Source organism: Orcinus orca, chromosome 3 (genome assembly GCF_937001465.1).
Source record: "Orcinus orca chromosome 3, mOrcOrc1.1, whole genome shotgun sequence".
NCBI lineage: Eukaryota > Metazoa > Chordata > Mammalia > Artiodactyla > Delphinidae > Orcinus > Orcinus orca.
In genome coordinates, this window is record NC_064561.1 from 59,850,385 (window position 1) to 59,870,006 (window position 19,622).

Here is a 19,622-nt window from a genome sequence, read left to right on the forward strand (position 1 = left end):
GTGAACAGGGGCTACTCTTTGTTGCAGTGCTCTGGCTTCTCATCGCGGTGGCTTCTCTTGTTGCAGAGCATGGGCTCTAGGTGTGCGGGCTTCAGTAGTTGTGGCTTGTGGGCTCTAGACCGCAGGCTCAGTAGTTGTGGCGCATGGGCTTAGTTGCTCCACGGCATGTGGGATCTTCCTGGACCAGGGCTCGAACCATGTCCCCTGAATTGGCAGGCGGATTCTTAACCACTGCGCCACCAGGGAAGTCCCACACTTTGGTTTTAAAAGGGCGTTTTTATAGTTAACTCTTGGTACATATAAGATAAAGAAACAGCTACGTGTAACTCATCTACAGAGAATTGAGAACTGCAGCTAAAGTCAGGCATTGCCCATTTTATTACTGAGAAATGGGTGGGGGGAGAGAGGGACCTCATAGTCTACTGTAGGCTCTACACTATGGTGGACAATAGCTACAAATTATTATGGCAAAAATTTATTGACCATTTACTATATACTATGCTATTTATATGCATTTGTATTTAATCCTCACAAAACTCACTATTATTAGCTTTACTTTATTGTTGGGAAACTGAGGCACAAAGAGGTTAGGTCTCACTGCTAATTATGGAAGAGCCCAGGTTTGAACTCATGTCTGTCTAACTCCAGGGTCCATGCTATGCAATACTACCTTAGCTTGGGCAAGGTCATAGTCCAACCTCTCAGTGAAAGTTTTATTTATATTTTTATGCTACAGACAGCCACACATAGTCCTTTGTAGGTGAGGTGTGGAGCTATTCCCATGGTTTGCTGATAATTGGGGGTCTTGTCTCTCCAGCTCTGTAGGGATTGCAGTGGTCACCCATGACCTATGCAAAAATCAGTTCCTCCTACAACTACCCTGCAATTCAAGCCTCATTATAAATAAAGCATGGAGGACAGAGAAGGGGACGCATGGCTCTCCATATTTCCCAGTTACACAATGGCATCCCAAGGGAGTTAGCTCTCAGACTTTTGGATTTTATAGACTGGTAAAATAAATAGGGATACCAACAAAGGGTTGTCACCATTATGTTGTATCAGGTAAGGACCTTAAAACTGCCAATATTGTTATTTCCACTATTTTCTATTTATTTTCTGTGTTAAAATAATATTTTAACATCCTGAGTTGGACACAAATGTACAATAAAGTAGTTGTTTATACTGAATACCATTAACTCTATGAAAAACTTTATGCACTGTGCTTATTTTTCTCATTTCATTGCAGATGAGTAAAAACTTCCTTAGGGACCAAACCAGCAAGTAGACTCAGCTTTGGGAGCCATCACCCTGGTCCACCTTGATGTGTCAGCACCACAGAGAGCAGCTTACTTCATACCCAACCCTGTAATGCTTGAGTCACTCAAATGGTGGTAAAGAGGCAAACTAGATTGTTTCTAATCGGTAAGTTTTAAGGAGCTACAATTCTGTGGGTCTTATAGTATTAGTGATAAAACAGAACTGCCCAAGCACCTTCCAGAAAAATCTGGGCCTCCATAATGAAGGAAAAAAGGAATATTTAGTGTCCAAGTTAGTAATGTAACTAATACATAAATGTTGTAGTATGTATCAGTACTTCATTCCTTTTTATTGGTGAATAATAGTCCAGGTGATGTCAGGGGCAAACCTTCCATTGTGTCTGATGAGAAGTCAGCTATTAATGTTACTGGGATCCTTTGTAAGTGATCAGTTGATTTTGTCTTCTGCTTTCAAGATTTTCTTCTTGTCTTTGGCTTTAGCATTTTGAGCATGATGTGTCTTTCTTGGATCTCTTTGCCTTTATCCTACTGGAACTTCACTGAGCTCCCTAGATATATAAATTAATGATTTCAATAAATTTGGAAACTTTTCAGCCATTATTTCTTTTAATATTTTTTATGCTCCTTTCTCTTTTTTTCTCCTTCTAATGCTCCCTTTATGCATATGTTAGTGCACTTAATGGTGCCTCATATTTCTTTGAGGCTCTGTTCATTTTTCTTTGTTCTCTTTTCTCTCTGTTATTTGGAATGCATAATCTCTGTCGATCTATCTTCAGGTTTACTGATTCTTTTGCCAGTTCAAATGTACCCTTGAGCCATTTGATAGGACATTGTCATCTTCCTTTCCTTTCCTTTTTTTAGACTAAAGTTCATTAGATTTACTTAGATTTTACCTAATGTCCTTTTTCTGTTGCAGAGCTACTACATTACATTTAGTCATTGTATTTCCTTAGGCTCCTCTTGGCGGTGACATTTCTCAGATTTTTTTTTCTCTCAGTTTTATTGAAATCATAATTGACATATAGCACTATGTAAGTTTAAGGTGTACTGCATAATGATTTGACCTACATACATCATAAAATGATTACCACAGTAAGTTTAGTGAACATCCATTATCTTGTATAGATGCAAAATTAAAGAAATAGAAAAAAAATTTTTTCCTTGTGATGAGAACTCGTAGAATTTACTCTTTTCACTTTCGTATATTATGTACAACAGTGTTAATTATATTTGTCATGTTGTGTATTGCATCCCTGGTATTTATCTTGTAACTGGAAGATTGTACCCTTTGACTACCTTCATCCAGTTTCCCTCTCTGTAACCCCTGCCTCTGGTAACCACAAATCTGATCTCTCTTCCTATAAGTTTGTTTTTGAACTGTATTTGACCTACCATATTATATGTTAGTTCCTGGTATACCTCATAGTGATTTGATATTTCTGTACATTTAAAAATGATTGCCATGGGCTTCCCTGGTGGCGCAGTGGTTGAGAGTCCGCCTGCTGATGCAGGGGACACAGGTTCGTGCCCCGGTCTGGGAAGATCCCACATGCCGCAGAGCGGCTGGGCCCATGAGTCATGGCCGCTGAGCCTGCGTGTCCGGAGCCTGTGCTCCGCAACGGGAGAGGCCGCGACAGTGAGAGGCCCGCGTACTGCAAAAAAAAAAAAAAGATCACCATGATAAGTATAGTTACTATCTGTCACCATACGAAGATATTATATAATTATTGACTGTATTTCCTGCACTCATTTCATACCCATGAGTCATTTATTTTATAGCAGGAAGTTTGTGCCTCTTAATCTCCCTCATCTTTCTCCTCCCCCCATCTTCCTCCCCTTTGACAACCACCTGTTTGTTCTCTGTATCTCTGACTCTGTTTCTGTTATGTTTGTTTGTTTTGTTTTTTATATTCCACATGCAAGTGAAATCATATGTATTTGTCTTTTTCTCTCTTATTTCACTTAGCATAATGCCCTCTAAGGCCATCCATGTTGTTGCAGATGGCAGATTTCATTCTTTTTAATGGCTGAGTAATATTCCACAGTATATGTATATGTCATATCTTTTTATCCATTCATTTTTGTTTGTTTTTAAATTTTATTGGGGTATATTTGATTTACAATGTTGTATTAGTTTCAGGTGTATGGCAAAGTCATTCAGTTATACATATACATATATTAATTCTTTTTCAGATTCTTTTCTCATATAGATTATCACAGAATATTGAGTAGAGTTCCCAGTGCTGTACAGTAGGTCCTTGTTGGTTATCTGTCTTATATATAGTAGTGTGTCTATGTTAATCCCAAGCTCCTGATTCCCCCCCACCTCGCCCACCACATTTTCCCTTTGGTAACCATAAGTTTGCTTTTTGTTATCTGTAAGTCTGTTTCTGTTTTGTAGATAAGTTCATTTGTATCATTTTTAAAAAATTAGATTCCACATATGAGTGATATCATATGATATTTGTCTTTCTCTGTCTGACTTAATTCACCCAGTATGATAATCTCTAGATCCATCCATGTTGCTGCAAATGGCATTATTTCATTCTTTTTTATGGCCGAGTAATATTCCATTGTGTATACGTACTGCATCTTTTGTATCCATTCCTCTGTCAGTGGACATTTAGGTTGCTTCCATGTCTTGGCTGTTGTAAATAGTGCTGCACTGAACATTGGGGTGCATGTATCTTTTTTTTTTTTTTTGCGGTACACAGGCCTCTCACTGCTGTGGCTTCTCCCGTTGCAGAGCACAGGCTCCAGACACGCAGGCTCAGCAGCCATGGCTCATGGGCCCAGCCGCTCTGTGGCATATGGGATCTTCCCGGACTGGGGCATGAACCCACGTGCCCTGCATCGGCAGGCGGACTCTCAACCACTGCGCCACCAGGGAAGCCCCATGTATCTTTTTGAATTATGGTTTTCTCCAGATATATACCCAGGAGTGGGATTGCTGGATTACATGGTAGTTCTATATGTCATTTTTTAAGGAAACTCCATACTGTTCTTCATAGTGGCTGTACCAATTTACATTCCCCGCAACAGTGTACGAGGGTTCCTTTTTCTCCACACCCTCTCCAGCATTCATTGTTTGTAGACATTTTGATGATGGCCATTCTGACCGGTGTGAAGTGATACCTCATTGTAGTTTTGATTTGCATTTCTCTAATAATTAGCGATGTTGAGCATAATTTCATGTGCCTCTTGGCCACCTGTATAGCTTCTTTGGAGAAATGTCTCTTTAGGTCATTTTGCCCATTTTTTTAAAAACATTTTTATTGGAGTATAATTGATTTACATTGTTGTGTTAGTTGATGCTCTATAACAAAGTGAATCAGCTGTACATATACATATATCCCCATATCTCCTCCCTCTTGCGTCTCCCTCTCACCCTCCCTATCCCACCCTCCCTATCCCACCCCTCTAGGTGGTCACAAAGTACCGAGCTGATCTCCCTGCGCCATGTGGCTGCTTCCCACTAGCTATCTGTTTTACATTTGGTAGTGTATATATGTCAATGCCACTCTCTCACTTCATCTCAGCTTACCCTTCTCCCTCCCCATGTCCTCAAGTCCATTCTCTATGTCTGCATCTTTATTCCTGTCCTGCCCCTAGGTTCTTCAGAGCCATTTTTTTTTTTTTTTTAGATTCCATATATATATGTGTTAGCATATGGTATTTTTCTCTTTCTGACTTACTTCACTCTGTATGACAGATTCTAGGTCCATCCACCTCACTATAAATAACTCAATTTTGTTTCTTTTTATGGCTGAGTAATATTCCATTGTGTATATGTGCCACATCTTCTTTATCCATTCATCTGTTGATGGACACTTAGGTTGCTTCAGTGTCCTGGCTATTGTAAATAGTGCTGCAATGAACATTGTGGTACATGACTCTTTGTGGGAGTCATGGGGGATTGCTGGATCACATGGTAATTTCATTTTTAGTTTTTTAAGGAACCTCCATACTGTTCTGCATAGTGGCTGTATCAATTTACATTCCCACCAACAGTGCAAGAGGGTTCCCTTTTCTCCACAACCTCTCCAGCATTTATTGTTTGTAGATTTTTTGATGATGGCCATTCTGATGATGGCCATCACCCTCTCCAGCATTTATTGTTTGTAGATTTTTTGATGATGGCCATTTTTTGATGATGGCCATTCTGGTCACACCAGGTGACTGGTGTGAGGTGATAACTCATTGTAGTTTTGATTTGCATTTCTCTAATGATTAGTGATGTTGAGCATCCTTTCATGTGTTTGTTGGCAATCTGTATATCTTCTTTGGAGAAATGTCTATTTAGGCCTTCTGCCCATTTTTGGATACGGTTGTTTGTTTTTTTGATATTGAGCCGCATGAGCTGTTTGTAAATTTTGGAGACTAATCCCTTGTCGGTCACATTGTTTGCAAATATTTTCTCCCACTCTGTGGGTTGTCTTTTTGTTTTGTTTATGGTTTCCTTTGCTGTGCAAAAGCTTTTAAGTTTATTTAAGTCCCATTTGTTTATTTTTGTTTTTATTTTCATTACTCTAGGAGGTGGATCCAAAAAGATATTGCTGCGATTTATGTCATAGAGTGTTCTGCCTATGTTTTCCTCTAAGAGTTTTATAGTATCTAGTCTTACATTTAGATCTTTAATCCAATTTGAGTTTAATTTTGTGTGTGTTTTTAAAGAATGTTCTAATTTCATTTTTTTACATGTAGCTGTGCAGTTTTCCCAGCACCATTTATTGAAGAGACCGTCTTTCCTCCATTTTATAGTCTTGCTTCCTTTGTCATAGATTAGTTGGCCATAGATGCGTGGGATTATTTCTGGGCTTTCTACCCTGTTCCATTAATCTATATTTCTGTTTTTGTGCCAGTACCATACCGTTTTGATGACTGTAGCTTTGTAGCATAGTCTGAAGTGAGGGAGCGTGAGTCCTCCAGGTCTGTTTTTCTAGCTCGGTTTTGGCTATTCGGGGTCTTTTGTGTTTCCATACTAATTAAAAAAAATTTTTTTTCCAGTTCTGTGAAAAATGCCATTGGTAATTTGATAGGGATTGCATTGAGTCTGTAGATTGCCTTGGGTAATATAGTCATTTTGACATTATTGATTCTTCGAATTCAAGAACATGGTATATCTTTCCAACTGTTTGTGTCATCTTTGATTTCTTTCATCAGCATCTCATAGTTTTCAGAGTACAGGTCTTTTGTCTCCTTAGGTAGGTTTATTCCTAGTTATTTTATTCTTTTTGATGTGATGGTAAATGGGATCGTTTCCTTAATTTCTCTTTCTGATCTTTCATTGTTAGTGTATAGAAACGCAAGAGATTTCTGTGTATTAATTTTGTATCCTGCAACTTTACCAAATTCACTGCTGAGCTCTAGTAGTTTTCTGGTAGCGTCTTTAGGATTCTCTGTGTATAGTATCATGTCATCTGCAAACAGTGACAGCTTTACTTATTCTTTTCCAACTTGGATTCCTTTTATTTCTTTTTCTTCTCTGATTGCTGTGGCTAGGACTTCCAAAACTATGTTGAAGAAAAGTGGCGAGAGTGGACATCCTTGCCTTCTTCCTGATCTTAGAGGGAATGCTTTCAGCTTTTCACCATTGAGGATGATGTTAGCTGTGGGCTTGTCATATATGGCCTTTATTATGTTGAGGTAAGTTCCCTCTACGCCTACTTTCTGGAGGGTGTTTATCATAAATGGGTGTTGGATTTTTGTCAAAAGCTCTTTCTGCATCTATTGAGATGATCATATGGTTTTTATTCTTCAGTTTGTTAATGTGGTGTATCACATTGATTGACTTGTGGATATTGAAGAACGCTTGCATGCCTGCGATAAATTCCACTTGATCGTGGTGTATGATCCTTTTTTTTAAAAAAATAAATTTATTTATCTTTTTATTTTTGGCTGTGTTGGGTCTTCATTGCTGCACACGGGCCCTCTCCAGTTATGGCGAGCAGGGGCTTGTGGCCTCTCTTGTTGAGGAGCATGGGCTCCAGGTGTGCAGGCTTCATTAGTTGTGGCATGTGGACTCAGTAGTTGTGGCTTGCGGGCTCTAGAGTGTAGGCTCAGTAGTTGTGGCACATGGGCTTAGTTGCTGCACGGCATGTGGGATCTTCCCAGACCAAGGCTCAAACCCATGTCCCCTGCATTGGCAGGTGGATTCTTAACCACTGCACCACCAGGAAAGTCCAGATCATGGTGTATGATCCTTGTAATCTATTGTTGAATTCGGTTTGCCAGTTTTGTTGAGTATTTTTGCGTCTCGGTTCATCATGGTATTAGCCTGTAATTTTCTTTTTTTTTGTGGTATCTTTGTGTGGTTTTGGTATCAGGGTGATGGTGGCCTCATAGAATGAGCTTGGGAGTGTTCCTTCCTCTGCAATTTTTGGGAATAGTTTTAGAAGGATAGGTGGTAACTCTTCTCTAAATGTTTGATAGAATTCACCTGTAAAGTCTGGTCCTGGGCTTTTGTTTGTTGTATGTTTTTAAATCACAGGTTCGATTTCAATACTTGTGATTGGTCTGTTCATATTTTCTGCTTCTTCCTGGTTCAGTCTTGGAAGGTTATATCTTTCTAAGAATTTGTCCATTTCTTCTAGGTTGTCCATTTTATTGGCATGTAGTTGTTTTTGGTAGTCTTTTATGATCCTTTGTATTTCTGTTGTGTCAGTTGTAACTTCTTTTTCATTTCTAATTTTATTGATTTGAGTCTTCTCCCTTTTTTTCTTGATGAGTCTGGCTAAAGCTTTATCAATTTTGTTTATCTTTTTTTTTGGCTGCACCACGCAGCTTGTGGGACCTTAGTTTCCCAATGAGGGATCAAAGTCAGGCCACGGCAGTGAAAGCACTGAGTGCTAACCACTGGACTGCCAGGGAATTCCCAATATTTTTTCTTTGTCTTTAATTTTTGGCAGTTTGATTAATATGTGTCTTAGCATGCTCCTCCTTGAGTTTATCTTGTATGGGAGTCTCTGTGCTTCTTGGACTTAGTGGGTTGTTCCTTTCTCACTTTAGGTAAGTTTTCAGCTATAATCTCTTCAATTATTTCCTCAGGCCCTTTCTCTCTCTCTTCTCTTTCTGGGACCCCTGTAATGTGAATGTTCATGTGTTTAATGTTGTCCCAGAGATCTCTGAGACTGTCCTCATCCCTTTTCATTCTTTTTTCTTTATTTTGTTCCACAGCAGTGATTTCCACCATTCTGTCTCCCAGCTCACTTATTCGTTCTTCTGCCTCAATTATTCTGCTATTGATTCCTTCTACTGTATTTTTCATTCCAGTTATTGTATTGTTCATCTCTGTTTGTTCATTATTTTTTATTTTTATTTTTTTAAATATTTATTTATGTATTTGGTTGTACAGGGTCTTAGTTGCGGCAGGTGGGCTCCTTAGTTGTGGCATGCGGGCTCTTTAGTTGTGGCATGTGAACTCTTAGTTGCTGCATGCATGTGGGATCTAGTTCCCTGACCAGGGATTGAACCCGGGACCCCTGCATTGGGAGCATGGAGTCTTATCCGCTGTGCCACCAGGGAAGTCCCTGTTTGTTCTTTAAATTTCCAGCTCTTTGTTGAACATCTCTTGTATCTTCTCAGTTGTGCCTCCATTCTTTTTCTGAGATCTTGGATTATCTTTACTATCATTACTTTAAATTCTTTTTCAGATAGGTTGCCTATCTCCACTTCACTTAGTTTTTCTTCTTTTTTTTTAATATTTATTATTTATTTATTCATTTATTGGCTGCATTGGGTCTTAGCTGCGGCACGTGGGATCTTTTGTTGCAGCTCACAGGCTTCTTTCTAGTTGTGGCACACAGGCTTCTCTCTAGTTGTGGTGCACAGGCTCCAGAGTGTGTGGGCTCTGTAGTTGCGACACATGGGCTCTCTTGTTGTGGCATGAGGGCTTAGTTGCCCTGCGGCATGTAGGATCTTAGTTCCCCAACCAGGGATCAAACCGGCATCCCCTGCGTTGCAAGATGGATTCTTAACCACTGGACCCCCAGGGAAGTCCCTCTTTTGGGTTTTTATCTTGTTCCTTTGTCTGGAACATATTTCTCTGCCATCTCATTTTTTTCTGACTTTCTGGGTTTGTGGTCTCCTTTCCACTAGCTGCAGGAGCATAGATCCTCTTGCTTCTGGTGTCTGCCTGTGGCCGGTGACCTGGGTCCTGAGGCTTGTACAGGCTTCCTGGTGGGAGGGACTGGTTCCTGCCCACTTGTTGGTGGAGATGGGTCTTGTCCCTCTGGTGGGCATGACCATGTCAAGGGATGTGTTTAGAGGTGGCTGTGAGCTCAGTATGGCTTTAGGCAGCCTGTGTGCTGATGGGTGTTCCTATCCTGCTGTGTGCTGTGTTCCTATCCTGCTGGTTGTTTGGGCTGAGGCATTCCAGCACTGGAGCCTGTGGGCTGTTAGGTAGGGCCAGGTCTTGATGCTAAAATGGCAACCTCTGGGAGGGCTCAAGCCAAAATATTCTCTGGGTCCTCTGCCACCAGTGTCCTTGCGCCCTCATTGATCTACAGCCGACCCCTGCCTCCCCGGGAGACCCTCCAACACTCGTAGGTAGGTCCAGCCGCAGCTCTTATGGAGTTACTGCTTTGTTCTTTGTCCCAGTGTATGAGAAACCTTGTATGTGCTCTCCAAGAGTGGAGTCTCTGTTTCCCCCAGTCCTGTGGCACTCCGGCACTCAAGCCCCGCGGGCCTTCAAAGCCAAATGCTCTGGGGATTCCTCCTCCCGAAGCCAGACCCTCAGGCTGGGGAGGCAGACGTGGGGCTCACGACTCTCACTCTTGTGGGAGAACCTCTGCGATATAAATATCGTCCAGTTTGTGTGTCGCCCACCTGGTGGGTATGGGATTTGATTATGTCATGAAAGCGCCACTCCTACCATCTCACTGTGGCTTCTTCTTTGTCTTTGGATGTAAAATATGCTTTTTGATAGGTTCCAATCTTTTTTGTTGATGGTTGTTCAGCAGTTAGTTGTGATTTTGGTGTTTTTGTGAGAGGAGGTGAGCTCAAGTCCCTCTACTCAGCAATCTTTTCCGGAATCGAGGGGCTGCTTTTAGTTTGTATGCTTGCTGCCTCTTTCCTCAGCATGTGCTGGCAGTTATCACTTTGATATGGTGTGTGCAGGTACCGTGGCCTTTGCAGTCTCCTGGGATAGCGGGGGCAGGTCTCTTACAGGCTGCTGTCCATGCATTCCCAGGACAGTGGGGGCAGGGCTTGGCATCTGCTCATAGGTGTCCTAGGGGTGGCTGTTATCTGTGTGCTCCAGGGACAGTGGGGGCAGCTCTTGGCGCCTGCTTATGGGTCTCCTAGGGGTGGCTGCTATCCACGCATTCCTGGGACAATGGGGGCAGGGCTTCTATCCATTCATTTTTGATGGGTATTTAAGTTCCTTCCATATCTTGGTTGTTGTAAATAATGCTGCAATAAACATAGGAGTGCATATATCTTTTCTAATTGGTGTTTTCATTTTCTTTGGATACATACTCAGAAGTGGAATTGCTGGATCATATGTCAGTTCTATTTTTAATCTTTTGAGGAATCTCCATACTGTTTTCCATAGGGGCTGCACCAATTTGCATTCCCATCAACAGTGCACAAGAGTTTCCTTTTCTCCATATCCTCACCAACACTTGTTATTTGTTGTCTTTTTGATAATAGCAGTTCTGACAGGTGTGAGGTGATATCTCATTGTGATTTTGAATTGTATTTCCCTGATGATTAGTGATGTTGAGCATCTTTTCATGTGCCTTTTGGCCATCTGTATGACTTCTTTGGAAAAATGTCTATAGTCCTATACCTATTTTTTTAATTAGATTGTTTATTTTTTTGATGTTGAATTGTATGAGTTCTTTGTATATTTTGTATATTAATCTGTTATTGGATATACTATTTGCAAATATTTTATCTTATTCAGTCAGTGGCCTTTTTGTTTTGTTGATAGTTTCCTTCACTGTGCAAAAGCTTTTTAGTTTGATGTAGTCCTGTTTGTTTATTTTTGCTTTTGTTTCCCTCACCTAAGGAGACATATCCAAAAATATTGCTAAGACCAATGTCAAACAGTGAGTGCTTATGTTTTCATCTAGAAGTTTTATGGTTTGAGGTCTTACATTTAAGTCTTTAATGCATTTTGAGTTTATTTTTGTATATGGTTTGAGAAAGTAGTCCAGTTTGATTCTTTCACATGTGATTTTCAGGTTTTCCCAACACTGTTTATTGAAGACACTGTCTTTTCCCCATTGCATTTCCTTCTCTCCTTTGCCATAGATTAATTGCCCATATAAGTGTGCGTTCATTTCTAGGCTCTCTGTTCTGTTTTGTTGATCTCTATGTCTGTTTTTGTGCCATTCCCATGCTGTTTTGATTGCTGTAGCTTTATAGTATAGTTTGAAATCAGATAGCATGATATCTCCAGCTTTGTTCTTCTTCCTCAAGATTGTTTTGGTTCTTTGGCATCTTTGTGTTTTCATACAAATTTTAGAATTATTTTTTCTAGTTCTGTGAAAAATGCAATTGGTATTTTAATAGGGATTGCATTGAATCTGTAGATTGTCTTGGGTAATATGGTCATTTTAACAAAATTAATTCTTCTAATCCATGAGCCTGGTATATCTTTTCATCTCTTTGTGTTGTCTTCAGTTTCTTTCAACAGTGTCTTATAGTTTTCTGAGTATAGGTCTTTATCTCCTTAATTAGATTTATTCTGGGAGATCCCTGGTGGTCTAGTGGTTAGGATTCTTGGCTTTCACTGCTGCAGCCTGGGTTCAACCCCTGGTTGGGGAACTGAGATCCCACAAACCACATGGTATGGCCAAAACCCCCCAAAAACCTATCTAAGTTTAAAAAAAGAGATTTATTCCTAGATATTTTATTCTTTTTAAATGTGATTGTAAATGGGATTTTTATTCTTAATTTCTCTCTCTGATAGTTCTATGTTAGCGTATAGAAGTGCAACAGATTCCTCTATATTAATTTTGTATCTTGCAACTTTACCAAATTCACTGATGTGCTCTAGAAGTTTTTTGGTGGTGTCTTGTTATCTGCAAACAGTGACAGTTTTACTTTGTACTCTCCAATTTCTTCCTTTACTTCTTTTTTTGTTAATAAATTTATTTATTTTTATTTATTTTTGGCTGCGTTGGGTCTTTGTTGCTGTGCACGGGCTTTCTCTAGTTGCGGCGAGAGGGGACTACTCTTTGTTGCGGTGCGTGGGCTTCTCATTGTGGTGGCTTCTCTTGTTGTGGAGCACAGGCTCTAGGAGCACGGGCTTCAGTAGTTGTAGCGCGTGGGCTCAGCAGTTGTGGCTTGCAGGCTCTAGAGCACAGGCTCAGTAGTTGTGGCGCACAGGCTTAGTTGCTCCATGGCATGTGGGATCTTCCTGGACCAGGGCTCAAACCTGTGTCCCCTGCATTGGCAGGCAGATTCTTAACCACTGTGCCACCAGGGAAGCCCCCTTTACTTCTTTAAGCATGGTTTCCCTTAGTTCTTTGAACATATTTACAAAGGACGCTTTGAAATCTTTGTTAAATTCCACATGTGGGTTCTCTCATAGACAGTTTCTGTTGCCTGCCTTTTTCCTTCTGTATGGGTCACACTTTCCTGTTTCTTTGCATGTTTCATAATTTTTTTTGAAAATTGGACATTTTATATAATATATTGTAGCATCTCTAGGTATACTGACCCCTACCCCCACCAGATTGTTTATTTGTTTAGTGACTTAGTTGGCTCTTTTAGTGAAGTACATTTCTCCCTGCAGCATGAAGCCTCTGATGTTGATCTTGAATGGGTACAGCCTTAGGGATCACACCCAGCTGTTAGGCTCCACTAATTTTCAGCTGATTGCTCTATTTTTTAAAAAATATTTATTTATTTAATTAATTTATTTATTTTCCTTTTTTTTTTTTTGCTGCATCAGGTCTTAGTTGCAGCACATGGGGTCTTCGTTGAGGCATGTGGGATCTTTTTGTTACAGTGAGTGGTCTCTTTGTTGTGGTGCTCGGGCTTCTCTCTAGTTGTGGTGTGCGGGTTTTCTTTCTCTAGTTATGGCGCGAGGGCTCCAGAGCGCGTGGGCTCTGTAGTTTGCGGCATGTGGGCTCTCTTGTTGAGGCATGCGAGCTCAATAGTTGTGGTGCACGGGCTTAGTTGCCCTGCGGCATGTGGAAACTTAGTTCACCGACCAGGGATCGAACCCGCATCCCCTGCATTGGAAGGAGGATTCTTTACCACTGGACCACCAGGGAAGTCCCTGCTTTATTGTTTTTGACAATGCTCTGTATCATCATTTGCTCCACACTCTGTTTCCACTAAAGTCAGTTCTTTTGAAGGGGAGCTTTGGAGTTCACTGTTTTTATGACCTGCCTTTCACCTTGGGCAAAATCTCTGAGTCACTCTTCTGAATCTAGGGGTGGGAACAGTGGCCTGCTTCTCTTTGAGTGACATCTCTGTTTTGTGAGCAGGGTGCTGGGTAGCGACTGTAACCTCTGGTCTTCTTAGCTTTCCTCTCCTAGTGTGGAACCCCTGCATTATGAGTGAGCTGGGGTGAGGGCAGTCAGGGCCCCCACATCTTTGGCCTGCCCAACCTGCAGTAGAGCCTCTGCTCTATGAGTGGGGTCTGGGTAGAGAAAGGGAGCACCCTACTTCTGGGCTGCACTCACTTGGGATCTAGTGTCTGTAGCACATAGCTAGGGGTGATGAGAAATGCTCGTTACCTGCTCTTATTGGGGAGATACTGCAGCTCTTGACTGGGAGCTAGAGGAGAGAGAGCCTTTTTTTTTTGTCCACATCTGGAGATTTTGTTACACTGAGCTGGGAAAAGGGTAAAGGAGAAGGTGGTGGCTCAGATGCCACAAACTCTCACTGATTTTACTGAGATTTAGTAAATTTTCTAGAATAAATCTTCATTTGCCATATGCCCTTAGGACAATTTCTAGAGACATCAAATGATTGATTTAGCAATCTTTTTTAAAAAATTAATTAATTAATTTATTTATGGCAGTGTTGGGTCTTCGTTGCTGCACACGGGCTTTCTCTAGTTGCGGTGAGCGGGGGCTACTCTTCCTTGCAGTGCGTGGGCTTCATATTTTGGTGGCTTCTCTTGTTGCAGAGCACGGGCTCTAGGCACCTGGGCTTCAGTAGTTGTGGCACGTGGGCTCAGTAGTTGTGGCTCACGGGCTCTATAGTGCGGGCTCAGTAGCTGTGGTGCACGGGCTTAGTTGCTCCGTGGCATGTGGGATCTTCCCAGACCAGGGCTTGAACCGGTGTTCCCTGCATTGGCAGGCGGATTCTTAACCACTGCATCACCAGGGAAGCCCTGATTTAGCAATCTTTACCAGTTTTGGTTGTTTTCTGGGGAAAGGATCTGTGGAGCTTCTCATGGCACCATTTTTCTCAGTAATGCCCTTAGTTCCCATGATTTTTGTTTTCTCATATTTGTGGCCTTTTGCAGTCCCTTCCCACACTAGATAGGCTGACGTGTGTAACCATTAGGATATGGCAGAAATTATCACAAAAACTAGTTCACAAAAACATTGCAGCTTCTGCCCTGTACCTCCTTCCTGGGTCACTTGCTCTGGGGGAAGCCAGTTGTCTTGTCATGAGGACAAGCAGCCCAGTGGTGGGGTCCTCCTGGCAAGGAACTGAGGCCTCCTTCCAAAAGCCAGCCCAAACTTGCCAGGCATACAAATCAACCATCTTGGGAGCAGATCTTCCAGCGTGTCAAGCCTTCAGATGACTTCAAATGACCAGCTGACGTCTTGACTGTGACCTCACAAGAGACCCCAATCCAGAACTACCTAACTAAGCTGCCCCGGGATTCCTGACCCACAGAACACTGACATAACACACACTTAGGTTTTGAGCTATGAAATTTTGGGTAATTTGTTATGTAGCAGTAGGTAGTTAATACATGATCTTGGGTAAGACCCTTCTCTTATGTTCTTCAGTTCCTTCATCTGAAAAACATTTTTGGACTAGATCCATAGTTTCCAACTGTCTGCAAGGAGCCCTATGATTTCATAGTGATGGGTAACAGGCTACCATGTGGGGCAAAGGAGAGGCCAAGTGGGCCTCCAGACTCCAGGCAAAGCAGCTCCACTTTTCTCTCTCTCTTATAAACTGGGCTTCAATGTAAGATTTAATTTGAAGAAAGAGTCTGTTTTTTGTTATCTTCGCTTTTGGGTTTTTTTTTAATGTTTTATGATTTCTTCAATTGTACATGCTTATTTCAATTTAGTTTCCCATCTTGAAATGGGCATTTCATAAGGCCCTGTATTTCTAGTGTCTCTGATCATACAGTATAAGGAATGCTACACAACAAACCTCTAATTGCTCAGAGGGGAAACTCTCTGGAGAGGGGAGGGGACTTTTCCAAAGTTACACAGTAATTTAGTGACCAAGTGAGGAATGGAATATAGGTCTCCTGACTCCCAGAAGAGATTATCTACGCTAATGAAATGGAGCTATCATAAAGAAAAGTATTTTAAAAAATAAATCTTCAAAAAGCAAAGACTAGAACTTGACTTTGTTCAAGTACGAGAGAAGAAAGTAAAAACAACAAATAAAAGACTCAGGACATGCTGTCCTACAGGAAGCTGGCTTGCTCATAAAGATAAATCATACAGGAGTAGAGATTAATGTTGGGAATCATAGAGAACTTACATAGAGTTGTCTGGCATAGTTAGTCATTATTGTGCAGTGTGGCGATCAGGCAATTCAGCAAGCTCCTCTGGCGTGCTAAGCAGAGCTTGGGCTGGGACACAGACGTAAGCCATATATATATGGCTTTATGTAGTGTTAAAAGTTTTCAATAGTTGCTTATATTAAAAAATAAGTAGATTTCTGGTCTCTTTTGAATAATTGGCAAATCTGGGCTGGCATTGCTGCATGGGGGCCTTGGCTGGAGCTAAGTAGTAGCTGCCCCTAGAGCTGGGGTCTGAGCACTGCAGTTTCCTTCAGTCTCCCCCAACCCATTCCCTGTTGTTTCCCCTCTGAGGCCACCTGCTAGCTGCCCTTTATCACTCTGCTTGTGCTGTTATTTTTCTTAGAGTATTTTCTTATACCTCTCTTCACTTATTTACCCACGTGACCCCAGCAAGGATCTGATTTTGAGACACCCCCCCCGACCCCGCCCCTGTCCCGGTCTATTTCCCTCCCTTCTTCCCTTGCACACACAACTCACTGGAGGCGTGGCGCTTGACTTTGACCTGTGGGTCTGCCCGATGGGACTTCTCACTGCAGGTGGAGGCATGGCGCTTGATCTGGGCTCCAGAGGGACGCTCAGGCTCCTCGTCCTAGGTGAGAGATGGAAGGAGAAGGTAAAGTGTGGGTGGGCTCAGAATCCTCAGTGTAGGTGCTTTCTGGTGTGCGCTCAGTGGCTGAGTACTACATGACCTCTGAGATCTTGGCCTTACAGTTTTAGATGTGTGCAGCCCTCAACAGTTTATAAACCACTTGCACTAGCAGTGTATTACTTGATCCTCATACCTTCCTGTGGGGGGCAGCAGAAGGCAACCCTAAACTGAAATTTCTGCTGAGTGGAAAATTAGGAAGTCTCAAAAGACCGTGGGTGACCATATTTGATTTATCATAGATATTTTTGTCCTCACATCATTTGGACGTATCCTTCAAGTTTTCCAAATTGCTAATATAAAGTCTTAGGTTAAAAAAAAAGTCATAGATGAGATCAGCCAATGGTAGAACTGACATAACTTAATAGACTGGCTATACATTTTTGCATGAAGAGTCGTGAGAACACTCAAAATCTTGTCAAAGCTCAGGAAACCATGAGTGGAATATGATAATAATGTCATACAATACTGCTGTTGATAAAAACAGTACTATATAAGACCTTCCAATGTCCAGGTACTGTGCTAAGTTTTTTCCATAAAGCATTTCATTTAGTTTTTGCACTAGTCCTATCAGGTAGCTTTTATCATATTTATGTGGAGCCAGGAAGTGAGGACCAGAGAAATGAAGCCCAAGGTAACTTGGACTCAGCCCTGAGTGCAAGGTTCATGTACTTAAGCACTAAGCTGTCTTGCTACTAAACTCTGCAGCTGAGAACAGTCTCAAGCTGCATCTACTGGTTCATATGAGTCTGAAGAAAGACCATATAGACAGAAGGATGGCTGGAGAAGTTTCTAGTAGCAAAGGGAGTCCTAGAGGTGAGAGCTCAGAGTGTCATCCAGCACTGTCCAAGGCAGGGGTCCTGGCCCGCAAACACATCTGCTTTCCTTGGAAGCTTGATTCCCTCTCTCTCTCCTCTAGCTGTGAGGCCTGACCCACCAACCACTGTCTGATCAGAATGTCATCATGTCATCCTCTGGCTCTCCCGTGGCAGGAGAAGCCACAGAGCGTGCTGCGGAGCAGTATGGGTCAAGTGATGGCTACAGAGGCCTCACTGTAAATTAATAAGCTGGCATCTCCTTGGTTTAGTGAGCAAGACAGGGAGAGTGTCCTGGGAGCTGAAGCCTAGACTGTGGTTGCCACCAGGTAAAGGCCTCTGGGGGCAGCCACCCAGTTATCATCCCCCTGAGACACTACTGAATCAGTCAATTCACAGAGCAGTAAACAGGGGTGGACAGTCCAACACCTTGCTCAGACTGGAGCAGTGCTTTATAGATGCAGAGCGCCTTCTTCTTCCTGGTCAGGGGATCTTTCCACTGCACTGCTCAGTCTCCTGTTCCAGAGATTCTTTCCCCTGAGCCATGGTCTGTCGTAAGAAGGTCCCCTCTCCCCCGCCTTCTAGCTGCTGGTTAAATGAAAATGATCTCTCTGAGGCAAAGGAAAAAAGGAGTAGTGAGGGAGAGCTAATAAGTGGCTTTTGCCATGTTCCCCGAAGTCCCAAGGGACCGTACCTGCATCTTTTCATAAGGAACATCATCATAGACTCGGGGCTCAGGCCACTGATCCTGGCAGGATCTTGCATATCTAGAAAATACAAGGGCTGATGATGATGATGGTGACAATGATACTTATGCAGCTTACAGTGCTTTCCTGTCCATTCTCTCATTTGATTCTGGCAGCACCTTTTAATGGAGGTCAGAAAGTTAGTGATAGCAACCATGCCAGGCAGCACTAGGACATTGATGTGTTAAGAGCTTTATAGGCAGGGACCCATGGGATTCTCATAACAACTCAGGAAGCAGGTGATTCATCACCTCCATTTTATAAGCGAGAAAACAGAGGATCCAGGCTGGCAAGCAACCAGCCCAAGCTGTTGGTCGTGATAGAGCCGTGACTTGAATATGGTACTTTTAATGCCAAACTCTGCACACCAGCCCTGTGCCCGCCCAGAAGCTCAAGGGTATGGGGACGCTAAGTTTCCATGGCATGAGAGCAGAGCGCAGGCCACTGTACAAAAAAGCTTCTCCTTTCTGGCTCATTCCGTCCACAGTGTCCCCTGACCCTGGGCTACCTCCTTTAACCAGCTCACTCCTGCCTGCTGGAAGAGGAAGGCACCCACTCTGACTTCCCAAGGAAGCAGGCTTTCTCAGCCCTTCCTCCCTCCCCTCCCATTCCCAAAGCTGGACTCCGCCTCTGAGAGGGAGCTGAGATAGGAAAGGTTGCGGGTGGCTGTGGGCCACGGTGTGCCGGCCCTCACAGGAAGGAGTTGCGCCCTGCACTGACGATGCTGGTTAAGGTCTCCACGTCCACGTAGTCATAATGCAGCGCTTCGGGAGTGACTTTGGAGCCCATCTCCACCAGCAGCAGCCCGAGCCAGCGGCCCATGTCCTCGGAGCAGCTTGCCTGAGGGAGAGGAGGCACAAGCTGGGTTCACTTTGGCACCATCAGAGCCTCTGGCTACCTGCTCACTTCAGCCAAACCCATATTCATATAGTATCTGTTACGTACCCAATACTTAGGGATCCAAGAGGAGCAAGACTAGAACACACATCCAGAAACCCAAGTGGCTCCCACCTTCCCTCTATTCAGGTCTTTGCTCTAAGGCTACCTCCTCAGAGAAGCCCTCCCTGACTACCTCTCTAAGACATATAACCTCACTCACTATCCTCAGAGCCTTTCTGACCATTTGGATATGAAAACAAAATTCAGGTGTTCTCTGAATTTTTTTTTAATATTTGCTTTTTATTAAATGAGGAGGCTATTTATCACATAACCCAGTCAAATTTTTTTCTTGTATTATAAATGCCAATTATATATAGTACTGTATACAGGAAAATCTCCAAGAAGTTGCTGGTCAACTAAACATATACTTATGTTCTTATTTAAAGAGCATGATTATAAAATCAAGTTAGCACACAAATACTGAACTTGAATTTAAAAAGCACACTTTTTGCCAGAAAGCTCTTTGTTTAACTGAAGAGAAATAAGAGACCCATCTCAAACTATCAAAAG

General features: G+C 42.4%; 1 protein-coding gene and 1 long non-coding RNA gene across 22 annotated transcripts in view; one reads left to right on the plus strand and one right to left on the minus strand.

Annotated features, from left to right (window-relative positions):
- Positions 1-19,622, plus strand: part of LOC117196801 (uncharacterized) — a 132,257-nt gene that overhangs the window by 11,681 nt on the left and 100,954 nt on the right. For 11 of the 12 annotated variants that reach the window (XR_007476498.1, XR_007476488.1, XR_007476489.1 and 8 more), the window contains exon 2: positions 1,247-1,422. This is a non-coding gene — a long non-coding RNA (uncharacterized LOC117196801). Of the gene's footprint in view, positions 1-1,246; positions 1,423-16,445; positions 16,580-19,622 lie in introns of those variants that run through there. The other variant, XR_007476496.1, reaches the window with a different exon arrangement.
- Positions 1-19,622, minus strand: part of AFAP1L1 (actin filament associated protein 1 like 1) — a 72,895-nt gene that overhangs the window by 9,443 nt on the left and 43,830 nt on the right. For 9 of the 10 annotated variants that reach the window (XM_033406802.2, XM_033406801.2, XM_033406806.2 and 6 more), the window contains 3 exons: positions 18,868-19,013; positions 18,122-18,194; positions 16,444-16,555 (listed from right to left, as the gene is read on the minus strand). In XM_033406802.2, coding sequence (XP_033262693.1) covers positions 16,444-16,555; positions 18,122-18,194; positions 18,868-19,013 — 331 coding nt within the window. Of the gene's footprint in view, positions 1-4,022; positions 14,532-16,443; positions 16,556-18,121; positions 18,195-18,867; positions 19,014-19,622 lie in introns of those variants that run through there. The other variant, XM_049708041.1, reaches the window with a different exon arrangement.